The 13214-nt window shown below is 48.9% G+C and overlaps 1 protein-coding gene across 10 annotated transcripts in view; it reads right to left on the bottom strand.

Moving 5' to 3' along the window:
• The window catches only part of phf20l1 (PHD finger protein 20 like 1), a 38532-nt gene that overhangs the window by 8597 nt on the left and 16721 nt on the right, over window positions 1–13214 (bottom strand). For 6 of the 10 annotated variants that reach the window (XM_065027349.1, XM_065027350.1, XM_065027351.1 and 3 more), the window contains 9 exons: window positions 11474–11527; window positions 11240–11356; window positions 10824–10970; window positions 10289–10362; window positions 10012–10122; window positions 7279–7378; window positions 4833–5028; window positions 2837–2998; window positions 2501–2669 (listed from right to left, as the gene is read on the bottom strand). In XM_065027349.1, coding sequence (XP_064883421.1) covers window positions 2501–2669; window positions 2837–2998; window positions 4833–5028; window positions 7279–7378; window positions 10012–10122; window positions 10289–10362; window positions 10824–10970; window positions 11240–11356; window positions 11474–11527 — 1130 coding nt within the window. The remainder of the gene's footprint in view (window positions 1–2500; window positions 2670–2836; window positions 2999–4832; window positions 5029–7278; window positions 7379–10011; window positions 10123–10288; window positions 10363–10823; window positions 10971–11239; window positions 11357–11473; window positions 11528–13214) is intronic. The other 4 variants (XM_065027353.1, XM_065027360.1, XM_065027352.1 and 1 more) reach the window with 3 other exon arrangements.

Here is a 13214-nt window from a genome sequence, read left to right as displayed (position 1 = left end):
AACAGTCCCCTGTTCCTACCTCTCCATGTAGTGTATTGTCTTTATGAGAGGTTGGGATAAACAGTCCCCTGTTCCTACCTCTCCATGTAGTGTATTGTCTTTATGAGAGGTTGGGATAAACAGTCCCCTGTTCCTACCTCTCCATGTAGTGTATTGTCTTTAGGAGAGGTTGGGATAAACAGTCCCCTGTTCCTACCTCTCCATGTAGTGTATTGTCTTTAGAGGTTGGGAGTCCCCTGTTCCTACCTCTCCATGTAGTGTATTGTCTTTAGAGAGGTTGAATAAACAGTCCCCTGTTCCTACCTCTCCATGTAGTGTATTGTCTTTAGGAGAGGTTGAGATAAACAGTCCCCTGTTCCTACCTCTCCATGTAGTGTATTGTCTTTAGGAGAGGTTGGGATAAACAGTCCCCTGTTCCTACCTCTCCATGTAGTGTATTGTCTTTATGAGAGGTTGGGATAAACAGTCCCCTGTTCCTACCTCTCCATGTAGTGTATTGTCTTTATGAGAGGTTGGGATAAACAGTCCCCTGTTCCTACCTCTCCATGTAGTGTATTGTCTTTATGAGAGGTTGGGATAAACAGTCCCCTGTTCCTACCTCTCCATGTAGTGTATTGTCTTTAGGAGAGGTTGGGATAAACAGTCCCCTGTTCCTACCTCTCCATGTAGTGTATTGTCTTTAGGAGAGGTTGAGATAAACAGTCCCCTGTTCCTACCTCTCCATGTAGTGTATTGTCTTTAGAGAGGTTGGGATAAACAGTCCCCTGTTCCTACCTCTCCATGTAGTGTATTGTCTTTAGGAGAGGTTGGGATAAACAGTCCCCTGTTCCTACCTCTCCATGTAGTGTATTGTCTTTATGAGAGGTTGGGATAAACAGTCCCCTGTTCCTACCTCTCCATGTAGTGTATTGTCTTTAAGAGGTTGGGATAAACAGTCCCCTGTTCCTACCTCTCCATGTAGTGTATTGTCTTTAGGAGAGGTTGGGATAAACAGTCCCCTGTTCCTACCTCTCCATGTAGTGTATTGTCTTTAGGAGAGGTTGGGATAAACAGTCCCCTGTTCCTACCTCTCCATGTAGTGTATTGTCTTTAGGAGAGGTTGGGATAAACAGTCCCCTGTTCCTACCTCTCCATGTTGGTCTTTAGATTGGGATAAACAGTCCCCTGTTCCTACCTCTCCATGTAGTGTATTGTCTTTAGGAGAGGTTGGGATAAACAGTCCCCTGTTCCTACCTCTCCATGTAGTGTATTGTCTTTAGGAGAGGTTGGGATAAACAGTCCCCTGTTCCTACCTCTCCATGTAGTGTATTGTCTTTAGGAGAGGTTGGGATAAACAGTCCCCTGTTCCTACCTCTCCATGTTGTATTGTCTTTAGGAGAGGTTGGGATAAACAGTCCCCTGTTCCTACCTCTCCATGTAGTTTAGTTGATAAACAGTCCCCTGTCTTTATGTAGGAGAGGGTTGGGATAAACAGTCCCCTGTTCCTACCTCTCCATGTAGTGTATTGTCTTTAGGAGAGGTTGGGATAAACAGTCCCCTGTTCCTACCTCTCCATGTAGTGTATTGTCTTTAGGAGAGGTTGGGATAAACAGTCCCCTGTTCCTACCTCTCCATGTAGTGTATTGTCTTTAGGAGAGGTTGGGATAAACAGTCCCCTGTTCCTACCTCTCCATGTAGTGTATTGTCTTTAGGAGAGGTTGGGATAAACAGTCCCCTGTTCCTACCTCTCCATGTAGTGTATTGTCTTTAGGAGAGGTTGGGATAAACAGTCCCCTGTTCCTACCTCTCCATGTAGTGTATTGTCTTTAGGAGAGGTTGGGATAAACAGTCCCCTGTTCCTACCTCTCCATGTAGTGTATTGTCTTTAGGAGAGGTTGGGATAAACAGTCCCCTGTTCCTACCTCTCCATGTAGTGTATTGTCTTTAGGAGAGGTTGGGATAAACAGTCCCCTGTTCCTACCTCTCCATGTAGTGTATTGTCTTTAGGAGAGGTTGGGATAAACAGTCCCCTGTTCCTACCTCTCCATGTAGTGTATTGTCTTTAGGAGGTTGGGAGGTTGGGATAAAGGTTGGGATAAACAGTCCCCTGTTCCTACCTCTCCATGTAGTGTATTGTCTTTAGGAGAGGTTGGGATAAACAGTCCCCTGTTCCTACCTCTCCATGTAGTGTATTGTCTTTAGGAGAGGTTGGGATAAACAGTCCCCTGTTCCTACCTCTCCATGTAGTGTATTGTCTTTAGGAGAGGTTGGGATAAACAGTCCCCTGTTCCTACCTCTCCATGTAGTGTATTGTCTTTAGTTGGGATAAACAGTCTTTCCAGTAGTGTATTGTCTTTAGGAGAGGTTGGGATAAACAGTCCCCTGTTCCTACCTCTCCATGTAGTGTATGGTCTTTAGGAGAGGTTGGGATGAAGTTACATCCCAGTTGGACCTGACGTACAACTGATGAATAAAGTGATCACCTTAAAAACAAACAAGAGACAATGAAGATCAACAACACCTTTCTTACTTCCTGTTCCTTGGCTGTGAAGTGGGTGGAGTGGGAGGCGGGGTTAGTATTAGCCATTACCAGGTCCGCCCCCACCCCTCCTCCCTCCTGGCTGTTGGAGCCGTGGGGGTCTGTAGAGGGCCAGTGTTCCAGCTGTCCGGGGCTGGGGTGTTTCTGGTAGCTGTAGAGCAGAGTGATTACAAAGACAATCAATAAAATACATGATGAACACACTGTAAACTAGTGACGGGCACCAATATGGCTAATTTAACACGACATGGATCATGTTTGATTCCATACCAGTGCCCATCGCTACTAAAATCAGGTATTACTCAGCTGAACGTGTACCTGTGTTCGCTGGTGATGTAAGTGTCTGTGTTGGAGGAGTTCTGGTTGTTCAGAGAGTTGTCTGTCAAGTGGATGCAGTCAGGGAGACCGCCCATGGGCTGGTCCTCGTCAGAGTTCACCCATGACCGAGCCCAGAAGTGCAAATTGGGATTGTGTTTGTTCCTATAGGTGGACAAGGAAGTAATGGTTCATTTTGACTCCAAATGATCATGGATCCGTTTTAAATAGCACCCTATTCCCTGTATAGTGCACTAGATTTGACCAGAGTGCTATGGCACTCTATTCCCTTTATAGTGCACTAGATTTGACCAGAGTCCTATGGCACCCTATTCCCTTTATAGTGCACTAGATTTGGCCAGAACCCTATGGCACCCTATTCCCTTTATAGTGCACTAGATTTGACCAGAACCCTATGGCACCCTATTCCCTTTTTATAGTGCACTAGATGTGACCAGAACCCTATGGCACCCTATTCCCTTTATAGTGCACTAGATTTGACCAGAACCCGATGGCACCCTATTCCCTTTTTATAGTGCACTAGATGTGACCAGAACCCTATGGCACCCTATTCTTTTTATAGTGCACTAGATTTGACCAGAGCCCTATGGCACCCTATTCCCTTTATAGTGCACTAGATTTGACCAGAACCCTATGGCACTCTATTCCCTTTATAGTGCACTAGATTTGACCAGAACCCTATGGCACCCTATTCTTTTTATAGTGCACTAGATTTGACCAGAGCCCTATGGCACCCTATTCCCTTTATAGTGCACTAGATTTGACAAGAACCCTATGGCACCCTATTCCCTTTATAGTGCACTATATTTGACCAGAACCCTATGGCGCCCTATTCCCTTTATAGTGCACTAGATTTGACCAGAAGCCTATGGCACCCTATTCCCTTTATAGTGCACTAGATTTGACCAGAACCCTATGGCACCCTATTCCCTTTATAGTGCACTAGATTTGACCAGAAGCCTATGGCACCCTATTCCCTTTATAGTGCACTAGATTTGACCAGAAGCCTATGGCACCCTATTCCCTTTATAGTGCACTAGATTTGACCAGAAGCCTATGGCACCCTATTTGCTTTATAGTGCACTAGATTTGACCAGAACCCTATGGCACCCTATTCGCTTTATAGTGCACTAGATTTGACCAGAACCCTATGGCACCCTATTCCCTTTATAGTGCACTAGATTTGACCAGAACCCTATGGCACCCTATTCCCTTTATAGTGCACTAGATTTGACCAGAACCCTATGGCACCCTATTCCCTTTATAATGCACTAGATGTGACCAGAACCCTATGGCACCCTATTCCCTTTATAGTGCACTAGATGTGACGAGAACCCTATGGCACCCTATTCCCTTTATAGTGCACTAGATGTGACCAGAACCCTATGGCACCCTATTCCCTTTATAGTGCACTAGATTTGACCAGAACCCTATGGTACCCTATTCCCTGTATAGTGCACTAGATTTGACCAGAACCCTATGGCACCCTATTCCCTGTATAGTGCACTAGATTTGACCAGAACCCTATGGCACCCTATTCCCTGTATAGTGCACTAGATTTGACCAGAACCCTATGGCACCCTATTCCCTGTATAGTGCACTAGATTTGACCAGAACCCTATGGCACCCTATTCCCTGTATAGTGCACTAGATTTGACCAGAACCCTATGGCACCCTATTCCCTGTATAGTGCACTAGATTTGACCAGAACCCTATGGCACCCTATTCCCTGTATAGTGCACTAGATTTGACCAGAACCCTATGGCACCCTATTCCCTGTATAGTACACTAGATTTGACCAGAACCCTATGGCACCCTATTCCCTGTATAGTGCACTAGATTTGACCAGAACCCTATGGCACCCTATTCCCTTTATAGTGCACTAGATTTGACCAGAACCCAGTACTACAGACAATGAGTTCCACAGTTCTCTTCAGTGTGATGAAAATGTTGCCCTACATGTTGACAGGGGACCTACTGTAGTATGTCCATCTTCAGCTGTAGTCCGTGAAGGACGTTGTTGACACTGAACACGTCTGCTAACAGCTGATGGGTGGACACGCTGGTCTTACAGTTCTGCTCAGAGTAGTTCTCAGAGAGGAAGGACAAGCCGTACATCTGACCCTTGTTCAACCAGTCTTTGTCATGGAGATATTTGGCACTCCACCTTTGACCTAAACAACCAAAACAAATGGACATGTCAGGAAAACAACCAACATGTTGATGATGATGATAATAATGTAGGAATATCTTGGTCTTGTTTGTAAATTGTATAGGGTAGGTAGAAGTTGCCTAGCCTGAGTGCCAGTCTGTTTGTAAATTGTATAGGGTAGGTAGAAGTTGCCTAGCCTGAGTGTCAGTCTGTTTGTAAATTGTATAGGGTAGGTAGAAGTTGCCTAGCCTGAGTGTCAGTCTGTTTGTAAATTGTATAGGGTAGGTAGAAGTTGCCTAGCCTGAGTGTCAGTCTGTTTGTAAATTGTATAGGGTAGGTAGAAGTTGCCTAGCCTGAGTGTCAGTCTGTTTGTAAATTGTATAGGGTAGGTAGAAGTTGCCTAGCCTGAGTGCCAGTCTGGTTTGTAAATTGTATAGGGTAGGTAGAAGTTGCCTAGCCTGAGTGCCAGTCTGGTTTGTAAATTGTATAGGGTAGGTAGAAGTTGCCTAGCCTGAGTGCCAGTCTGTTTGTAAATTGTATAGGGTAGGTAGAAGTTGCCTAGCCTGAGTGCCAGTCTGGTTTGTAAATTGTATAGGGTAGGTAGAAGTTGCCTAGCCTGAGTGCCAGTCTGTTTGTAAATTGTATAGGGTAGGTAGAAGTTGCCTAGCCTGAGTGCCAGTCTGGTTTATAAATTGTATAGGGTAGGTAGAAGTTGCCTAGCCTGAGTGCCAGTCTGGTTTGTAAATTGTATAGGGTAGGTAGAAGTTGCCTAGCCTGAGTGCCAGTCTGGTTTGTAAATTGTATAGGGTAGGTAGAAGTTGCCTAGCCTGAGTGCCAGTCTGGTTTGTAAATTGTATAGGGTAGGTAGAAGTTGCCTAGCCTGAGTGCCAGTCTGGTTTGTAAATTGTATAGAGTAGGTAGAAGTTGCCTAGCCTGAGTGCCAGTCTGTTTGTAAATTGTATAGGGTAGGTAGAAGTTGCCTAGCCTGAGTGCCAGTCTGGTTTGTAAATTGTATAGGGTAGGTAGAAGTTGCCTAGCCTGAGTGCCAGTCTGGTTTGTAAATTGTATAGGGTAGGTAGAAGTTGCCTAGCCTGAGTGCCAGTCTGGTTTGTAAATTGTATAGAGTAGGTAGAAGTTGCATAGCCTGAGTGCCAGTCTGTTTGTAAATTGTATAGGGTAGGTAGAAGTTGCCTAGCCTGAGTGCCAGTCTGGTTTGTAAATTGTATAGGGTAGGTAGAAGTTGCCTAGCCTGAGTGCCAGTCTGGTTTGTAAATTGTATAGAGTAGGTAGAAGTTGCCTAGCCTGAGTGCCAGTCTGTTTGTAAATTGTATAGGGTAGGTAGAAGTTGCCTAGCCTGAGTGCCAGTCTGGTTTGTAAATTGTATAGGGTAGGTAGAAGTTGCCTAGCCTGAGTGCCAGTCTGGTTTGTAAATTGTATAGAGTAGGTAGAAGTTGCCTAGCCTGAGTGCCAGTCTGGTTTGTAAATTGTATAGGGTAGGTAGAAGTCGCCTAGCCTGAGTGCCAGTCTGGTTTGTAAATTGTATAGGGTAGGTAGAAGTTGCCTAGCCTGAGTGCCAGTCTGGTTTGTAAATTGTATAGGGTAGGTAGAAGTTGCCTAGCCTGAGTGCCAGTCTGGTTTGTAAATTGTATAGGGTAGGTAGAAGTTGCCTAGCCTGAGTGCCAGTCTGGTTTGTAAATTGTATAGGGTAGGTAGAAGTTGCCTAGCCTGAGTGCCAGTCTGGTTTGTAAATTGTATAGGGTAGGTAGAAGTTGCCTAGCCTGAGTGCCAGTCTGTTTGTAAATTGTATAGGGTAGGTAGAAGTTGCCTAGCCTGAGTGCCAGTCTGTTTGTAAATTGTATAGGGTAGGTAGAAGTTGCCTAGCCTGAGTGCCAGTCTGGTTTGTGTTATCATACCAACTCCTTGTCACTCATGGACATGTTTGGCTTGACAATGACATCAATAGAGCTGTCAAGAGCACAAACAGATCTGGGACCAGGAGATAGAAGGAGACACCAGATCTGAGACCAGGCGATAAAAGGAGACAACAGATCTGAGACCAGGCGAGAGAAGGAGACAACAGATCTGGGACCAGGCAATAGGAGACAACAGATCTGGGACCAGGCAATAGGAGACAACAGATCTGAGATCAGGCTAAAAGTTGCCTCTAACCACCGACACAGGGTGAGATTATCTTTCATCCCCCTAATGGTTTAGGTTGGGGAGTAATCTGATCCTAAATCTGTGGTTAGGGGAGTGTAGGGTATGATGTTACCTGGAGGGTCTCTGCAGATGTAACATATGTACTGGTCCGGGATGCTATCCTCCAGAAGCCCCATACACACACTGTGCTGCCAGCACATACACTCCTCACACTGAAACACAGAAGAGAGAGAGACTGAATGTGTGTGTGTGTGTTTAGGTGGAAACAAATACTATCTGAACCCAGGTCTGAAACATATATAATACATTTGATTTATTTATTTAACTAGGCAAGTCAGTTAGGAACAAATTCTTATTTACAAATGACAGCCTACCCCGTCCAAACCCGGACGAGCACCGCCCGATGGGACTCCCAATCATGGCCGGTTGTGATACAGCCTGGATTCCAACGTGGGTGTCTGTAGTGACTCCTCTAGTACTGAGATGCTGTGCCTTAGACCGCTGAACCAGGGTGTCTGTAGTGACTCCTCTAGTACTGAGATGCTGTGCCTTAGACCGCTGAACCAGGGTGCCTGTAGTGACGCCTCTAGTACTGAGATGCAGAGCCTTAGACCGCTGAACCAGGGTGTCTGTAGTGTCTCCTCTAGTACTGAGATGCTGTGCCTTAGACCGCTGAACCAGGGTGTCTGTAGTGACTCCTCTAGTACTGAGATGCAGAGCCTTAGACCGCTGAACCAGGGTGTCTGTAGTGACTCCTCTAGTACTGAGATGCTGTGCCTTAGACCGCTGAACCAGGGTGTCTGTAGTGACTCCTCTAGTACTGAGATGCTCTAGTACTGAGATGCTGTGTCTTAGACCACTGAACCAGGGTGTCTGTAGTGACTCCTCTAGTACTGAGATGCTGTGCCTTAGACCGCTGAACCAGGGTGTCTGTAGTGACTCCTCTAGCACTGAGATGCTGTGCCTTAGACCGCTGAACCAGGGTGTCTGTAGTGACTCCTCTAGTACTGAGATGCTGTGCCTTAGACCGCTGAACCAGGGTGTCTGTAGTGACTCCTCTAGTACTGAGATGCTGTGTCTTAGACCGCTGAACCAGGGTGTCTGTAGTGACTCCTCTAGTACTGAGATGCTGTGCCTTAGACCGCTGAACCAGGGTGTCTGTAGTGATGCCTCTAGTACTGAGATGCTGTGCCTTAGACCGCTGAACCAGGGTGTCTGTAGTGACGCCTCTAGTACTGAGATGCAGAGCCTTAGACCGCTGAACCAGGGTGTCTGTAGTGTCTCCTCTAGTACTGAGATGCAGAGCCTTAGACCGCTGAACCAGGGTGTCTGTAGTGTCTCCTCTAGTACTGAGATGCTGTGCCTTAGACCGCTGAACCAGGGTGTCTGTAGTGACTCCTCTAGTACTGAGATGCAGAGCCTTAGACCGCTGAACCAGGGTGTCTGTAGTGTCTCCTCTAGTACTGAGATGCAGAGCCTTAGACCGCTGAACCAGGGTGTCTGTAGTGTCGCCTCTAGTACTGAGATGCAGAGCCTTAGACCGCTGAACCAGGGTGTCTGTAGTGTCTCCTCTAGTACTGAGATGCTGTGTCTTAGACCGCTGAACCAGGGTGTCTGTAGTGACTCCTCTAGTACTGAGATGCAGAGCCTTAGACCGCTGAACCAGGGTGTCTGTAGTGTCTCCTCTAGTACTGAGATGCAGAGCCTCAGACCGCTGAACCAGGGTGTCTGTAGTGTCTCCTCTAGTACTGAGATGCAGAGCCTTAGACCGCTGAACCAGGGTGTCTGTAGTGTCTCCTCTAGTACTGAGATGCAGAGCCTTAGACCGCTGAACCAGGGTGTCTGTAGTGTCTCCTCTAGTACTGAGATGCAGAGCCTTAGACCACTGAACCAGGGTGTCTGTAGTGACTCCTCTAGCACTGAGATGCTGTGCCTTAGACCGCTGAACCAGGGTGTCTGTAGTGACTCCTCTAGTACTGAGATGCTGTGCCTTAGACCGCTGAACCAGGGTGTCTGTAGTGACTCCTCTAGTACTGAGATGCTGTGTCTTAGACCGCTGAACCAGGGTGTCTGTAGTGACTCCTCTAGCACTGAGATGCTGTGCCTTAGACCGCTGAACCAGGGTGTCTGTAGTGACTCCTCTAGTACTGAGATGCTGTGCCTTAGACCGCTGAACCAGGGTGTCTGTAGTGACTCCTCTAGTACTGAGATGCTGTGCCTTAGACCGCTGCTCCACTCGGGAGCCCAAATGACAACAGACATGTTTATGCCCCATTGTTATGTCTGAGGGATAGTTGGAAAATTCCGGAAACACTCCCCAAATCCCCCACCCCCGGCCAAACCCTCCCTTAACCCAGACAACGCTGGGCCAATTGTGCGCCGCCCTATGGGACTCACGACCACGGCCGGTTGTGATACAGCCCGGGATCGAACCAGGGTCAGTAGTGACGCCTCTAGCACTGCAATGTAGCACCTTAGACCGCTGCACCACTCAGGAGGCCCATATTAGAGGCCTGAAGGGAACACCCTGGCGGAGCTTGTGGCAGACTTGTACTTTGTACATGTATTTGTTGTAAACTCCCCAGTTAACTGATACTAAAGAGTGATTCATTTAATATTAACTTCAGGTGTCCTTGGTGTTGAATTTACACCACAAGTGACTGGAATGTTCCGACCCCACCTCAGGCAGAACCACCCCCACCTCAGGCAGAACCGACCCCACCTCAGGCAGAACCACCCCACCTCAGGCAGAACCACCCCACCTCAGGCAGAACCACCCCACCTCAGGCAGAACCACCCCACCTCAGGCAGAACACTAGTCTGAGGGCTCCAGTCAGTCCAGTACCTGAATCATGAATCCATTCTCCTCGTCCATCTCACAGATACAGCGGACGATCTCCTGGGTACCATCCTCATCCTCCTCCTGGAAGTCCTCCATGTTTAGAGAGTCAAAGTCCTGGTCGGAGGGTTCAAAACAAACCCCCTTAGTCACATCTATACATTTCCTAAGCTATAACACACAATATATTACATAGAGGAGGATGCTAAAGAACCATGGAGTCCAGTCTGCTTCCTGTTTTCTATGTTTCCAGAAACATATGGTAGTATGGTGACAACCTTACCTGATTGTACTCATCTCCACTAAACAGCAGGCTCTCTGTGGTCGAGTCCTCCAGGAACTCTATGTCTGACAGGTCTGGAGAGGGAGGGGGGGAGTAGGGAGAGACAGGGAAGATAGGGAGAGAGGGGGTAGAGATAGGGAGAGAGAGGGGGTAGAGATAGGGAGAGAGATGGGAGGGGGAGATAGGGAGAGAGGGGGAGGGGGAGATAGGGAGAGAGGGGGAGGGGGAGATAGGGAGAGAGGGGGAGATAGGGAGAGAGGGGGAGGGGGAGAGGGGGAGATAGGGAGAGAGGGGGAGGGGAGATAGGGAGAGAGATGGGAGGGGGAGATAGGGAGAGAGAGAGGGAGAGATAGGGAGAGAGATGGGAGGGGGAGATAGGGAGAGAGGGGGGAGGGGGAGATAGGGAGATATATGTGAGTTGATCAATTTGAACAGCACATTCATGTAAAGATGAAATGTGATGGGTTGATATACACATGTATTTATATGCGTTCATTCCATAGAAAAGATGCCCTGTCAGGCGATTCCCACTCACTCTCTCCGGTCAGGTCGACAGAGAGGATGGCGCGGGGGTACTGGTAATGTTTGGTGGTGGAGCAGGAGGAAGAGGAGGAGCGATGAAGAGCAGACGCCGTAGATCGCTCCAGGAAGGACAGGGACATATCATCGTAGTCAGAATAACCTGCAGGTGAGAAAACACAGAATGTGTTTTTATGCAGTATTGAAGATGTGCTACTTCTAGCGTCGGTTTATCTTTCACGTCGGTATTTATTGGTGTTGTGTGTATTGGCTGGGGCAATTAAACTCCCCCCTTTCAGGATTGATTAAGTACTATCTTATGTCTCGTCTTAAATATATATATGTTTACAATAAGCTATACAAATGGACTGGTCATTCGCTGACGACATACTACACACAACAGCAGGAGCCCTTGGAGAAACATTAAGATACCTGAACTAAACGTACAGTGCTGCTTAGATTTCCTCTTCTTCTTCTTCTTCTTCTTCTGTTTCATTTTGAAGTGTTCCTTCTCTTTCCTGTCCCTCCGCTCTTTATCCTTCTTTTTTCCTAAAAAACAACAACAACAACAGAACATCTATTTAAATCACCAACTGATTTGTTCGGAACAACGGAGGAATGTTATTTATTACAACTGCTAAGAAGAGAAGTAGAACACAATCTCACCGATCACCTGGGATTTCTCCTCCAGTTTCACCTTCTTCTCACTCTTTATTAACCCTGTAGAAGGAGTCACGTAATTCAATCACAGTTCTCTGCAGCGAACTGGGTTGATTTAATGTGTGACCCAATCGGCACCCTATTCCCTATATAGTGCACTACTTTAGATTGTTTCTTTTCCCCTCTGTCGTATTTCATGTGTTTTTCTTCTCATCTATATCACTACCTCATGGTGTGTTGTTGGGAAAGAGCTGGCCAGTGAAGCATGTCACTGGACTGTTTTACACCTGCTGCATCCTGCCCTGCCACTAACCTGGTTCCAGACCTCACAGCCCCACTGCCCTGCCACTAACCTGGCTCCAGACCTCACAGCCCCACTGCCCTGCCACTAACCTGGCTCCAGACCTCACAGCCCCACTGCCCTGCCACTAACCTGGCTCCAGACCTCACAGGCCCTCAGGAAGGCCCACTGCCCTGCCACTAACCTGGCTCCAGACCTCACAGCCCCACTGCCCTGCCACTAACCTGGCTCCAGACCTCACAGCCCCACTGCCCTGCCACTAACCTGGCTCCAGGCCTCACAGCCCCACTACCCTGCCACTAACCTGGCTCCAGACCTCACAGCCCCTCAGGAAGGCCCACTGCCCTGCCACTAACCTGGCTCCAGACCTCACAGCCCCTCAGGAAGGCCCACTGCCCTGCCACTAACCTGGCTCCAGACCTCACAGCCCCTCAGGAAGGCCCACTGCCCTGCCACTAACCTGGCTCCAGACCTCACAGCCCCACTGCCCTGCCACTAACCTGGCTCCAGACCTCACAGCCCCTCAGGAAGGCCCACTGCCCTGCCACTAACCTGGTTCCAGGCCTTACAGGCCCACTGCCCTGCCACTAACTTGGCTCCAGACCTCACAGCCCCACTGCCCTGCCACTAACCTAGCTCCAGACCTCACAGCCCCTCAGGAAGGCCCACTACCCTGCCACTAACCTGGCTCCAGACCTCACAGCCCCTCAGGAAGGCCCACTGCCCTGCCACTAACCTGGCTCCAGACCTCACAGCCCCTCAGGAAGGCCCACTGCCCTGCCACTAACCTGGCTCCAGACCTCACAGCCCCTCAGGAATTCCCACTGCCCTGCCACTAACCTGGCTCCAGACCTCACAGCCCCTCAGGAAGGCCCACTGCCCTGCCACTAACCTGGCTCCAGGCCTTACAGGCCCACTGCCCTGCCACTAACCTGGCTCCAGGCCTTACAGGCCCACTGCCCTGCCACTAACCTGGCTCCAGACCTCACAGCCCCTCAGGAAGGCCCACTGCCCTGCCACTAACCTGGCTCCAGACCTCACAGCCCCACTGCCCTGCCACTAACCTGGCTCCAGACCTCACAGCCCCACTGCCCTGCCACTAACCTGGCTCCAGACCTCACAGCCCCTTAGGAAGGCTCACTACCCTGCCACTAACCTGGCTCCAGACCTCACAGCCCCTCAGGAAGGCCCACTACCCTGCCACTAACCTGGCTCCAGGCCTCACAGCCCCTCAGGAAGGCCCACTGCCCTGCCACTAACCTGGCTCCAGACCTCACAGCCCCACTACCCTGCCACTAACCTGGCTCCAGACCTCACAGCCCCTCAGGAAGGCCCACTGCCCTGCCACTAACCTGGCTCCAGACCTCACAGCCCCTCAGGAAGGCCCACTGCCCTGCCACTAACCTGGCTCCAGACCTCACAGCCCCACTACCCTGCCACTAACCT

This window comes from Oncorhynchus nerka, linkage group LG14 (genome assembly GCF_034236695.1).
Source record: "Oncorhynchus nerka isolate Pitt River linkage group LG14, Oner_Uvic_2.0, whole genome shotgun sequence".
In the NCBI taxonomy this organism is placed as follows: domain Eukaryota; kingdom Metazoa; phylum Chordata; class Actinopteri; order Salmoniformes; family Salmonidae; genus Oncorhynchus; species Oncorhynchus nerka.
The sequence above is the reverse complement of the archived record's forward strand: the minus strand, read 5'-3'. Positions and strand labels throughout refer to the sequence as shown.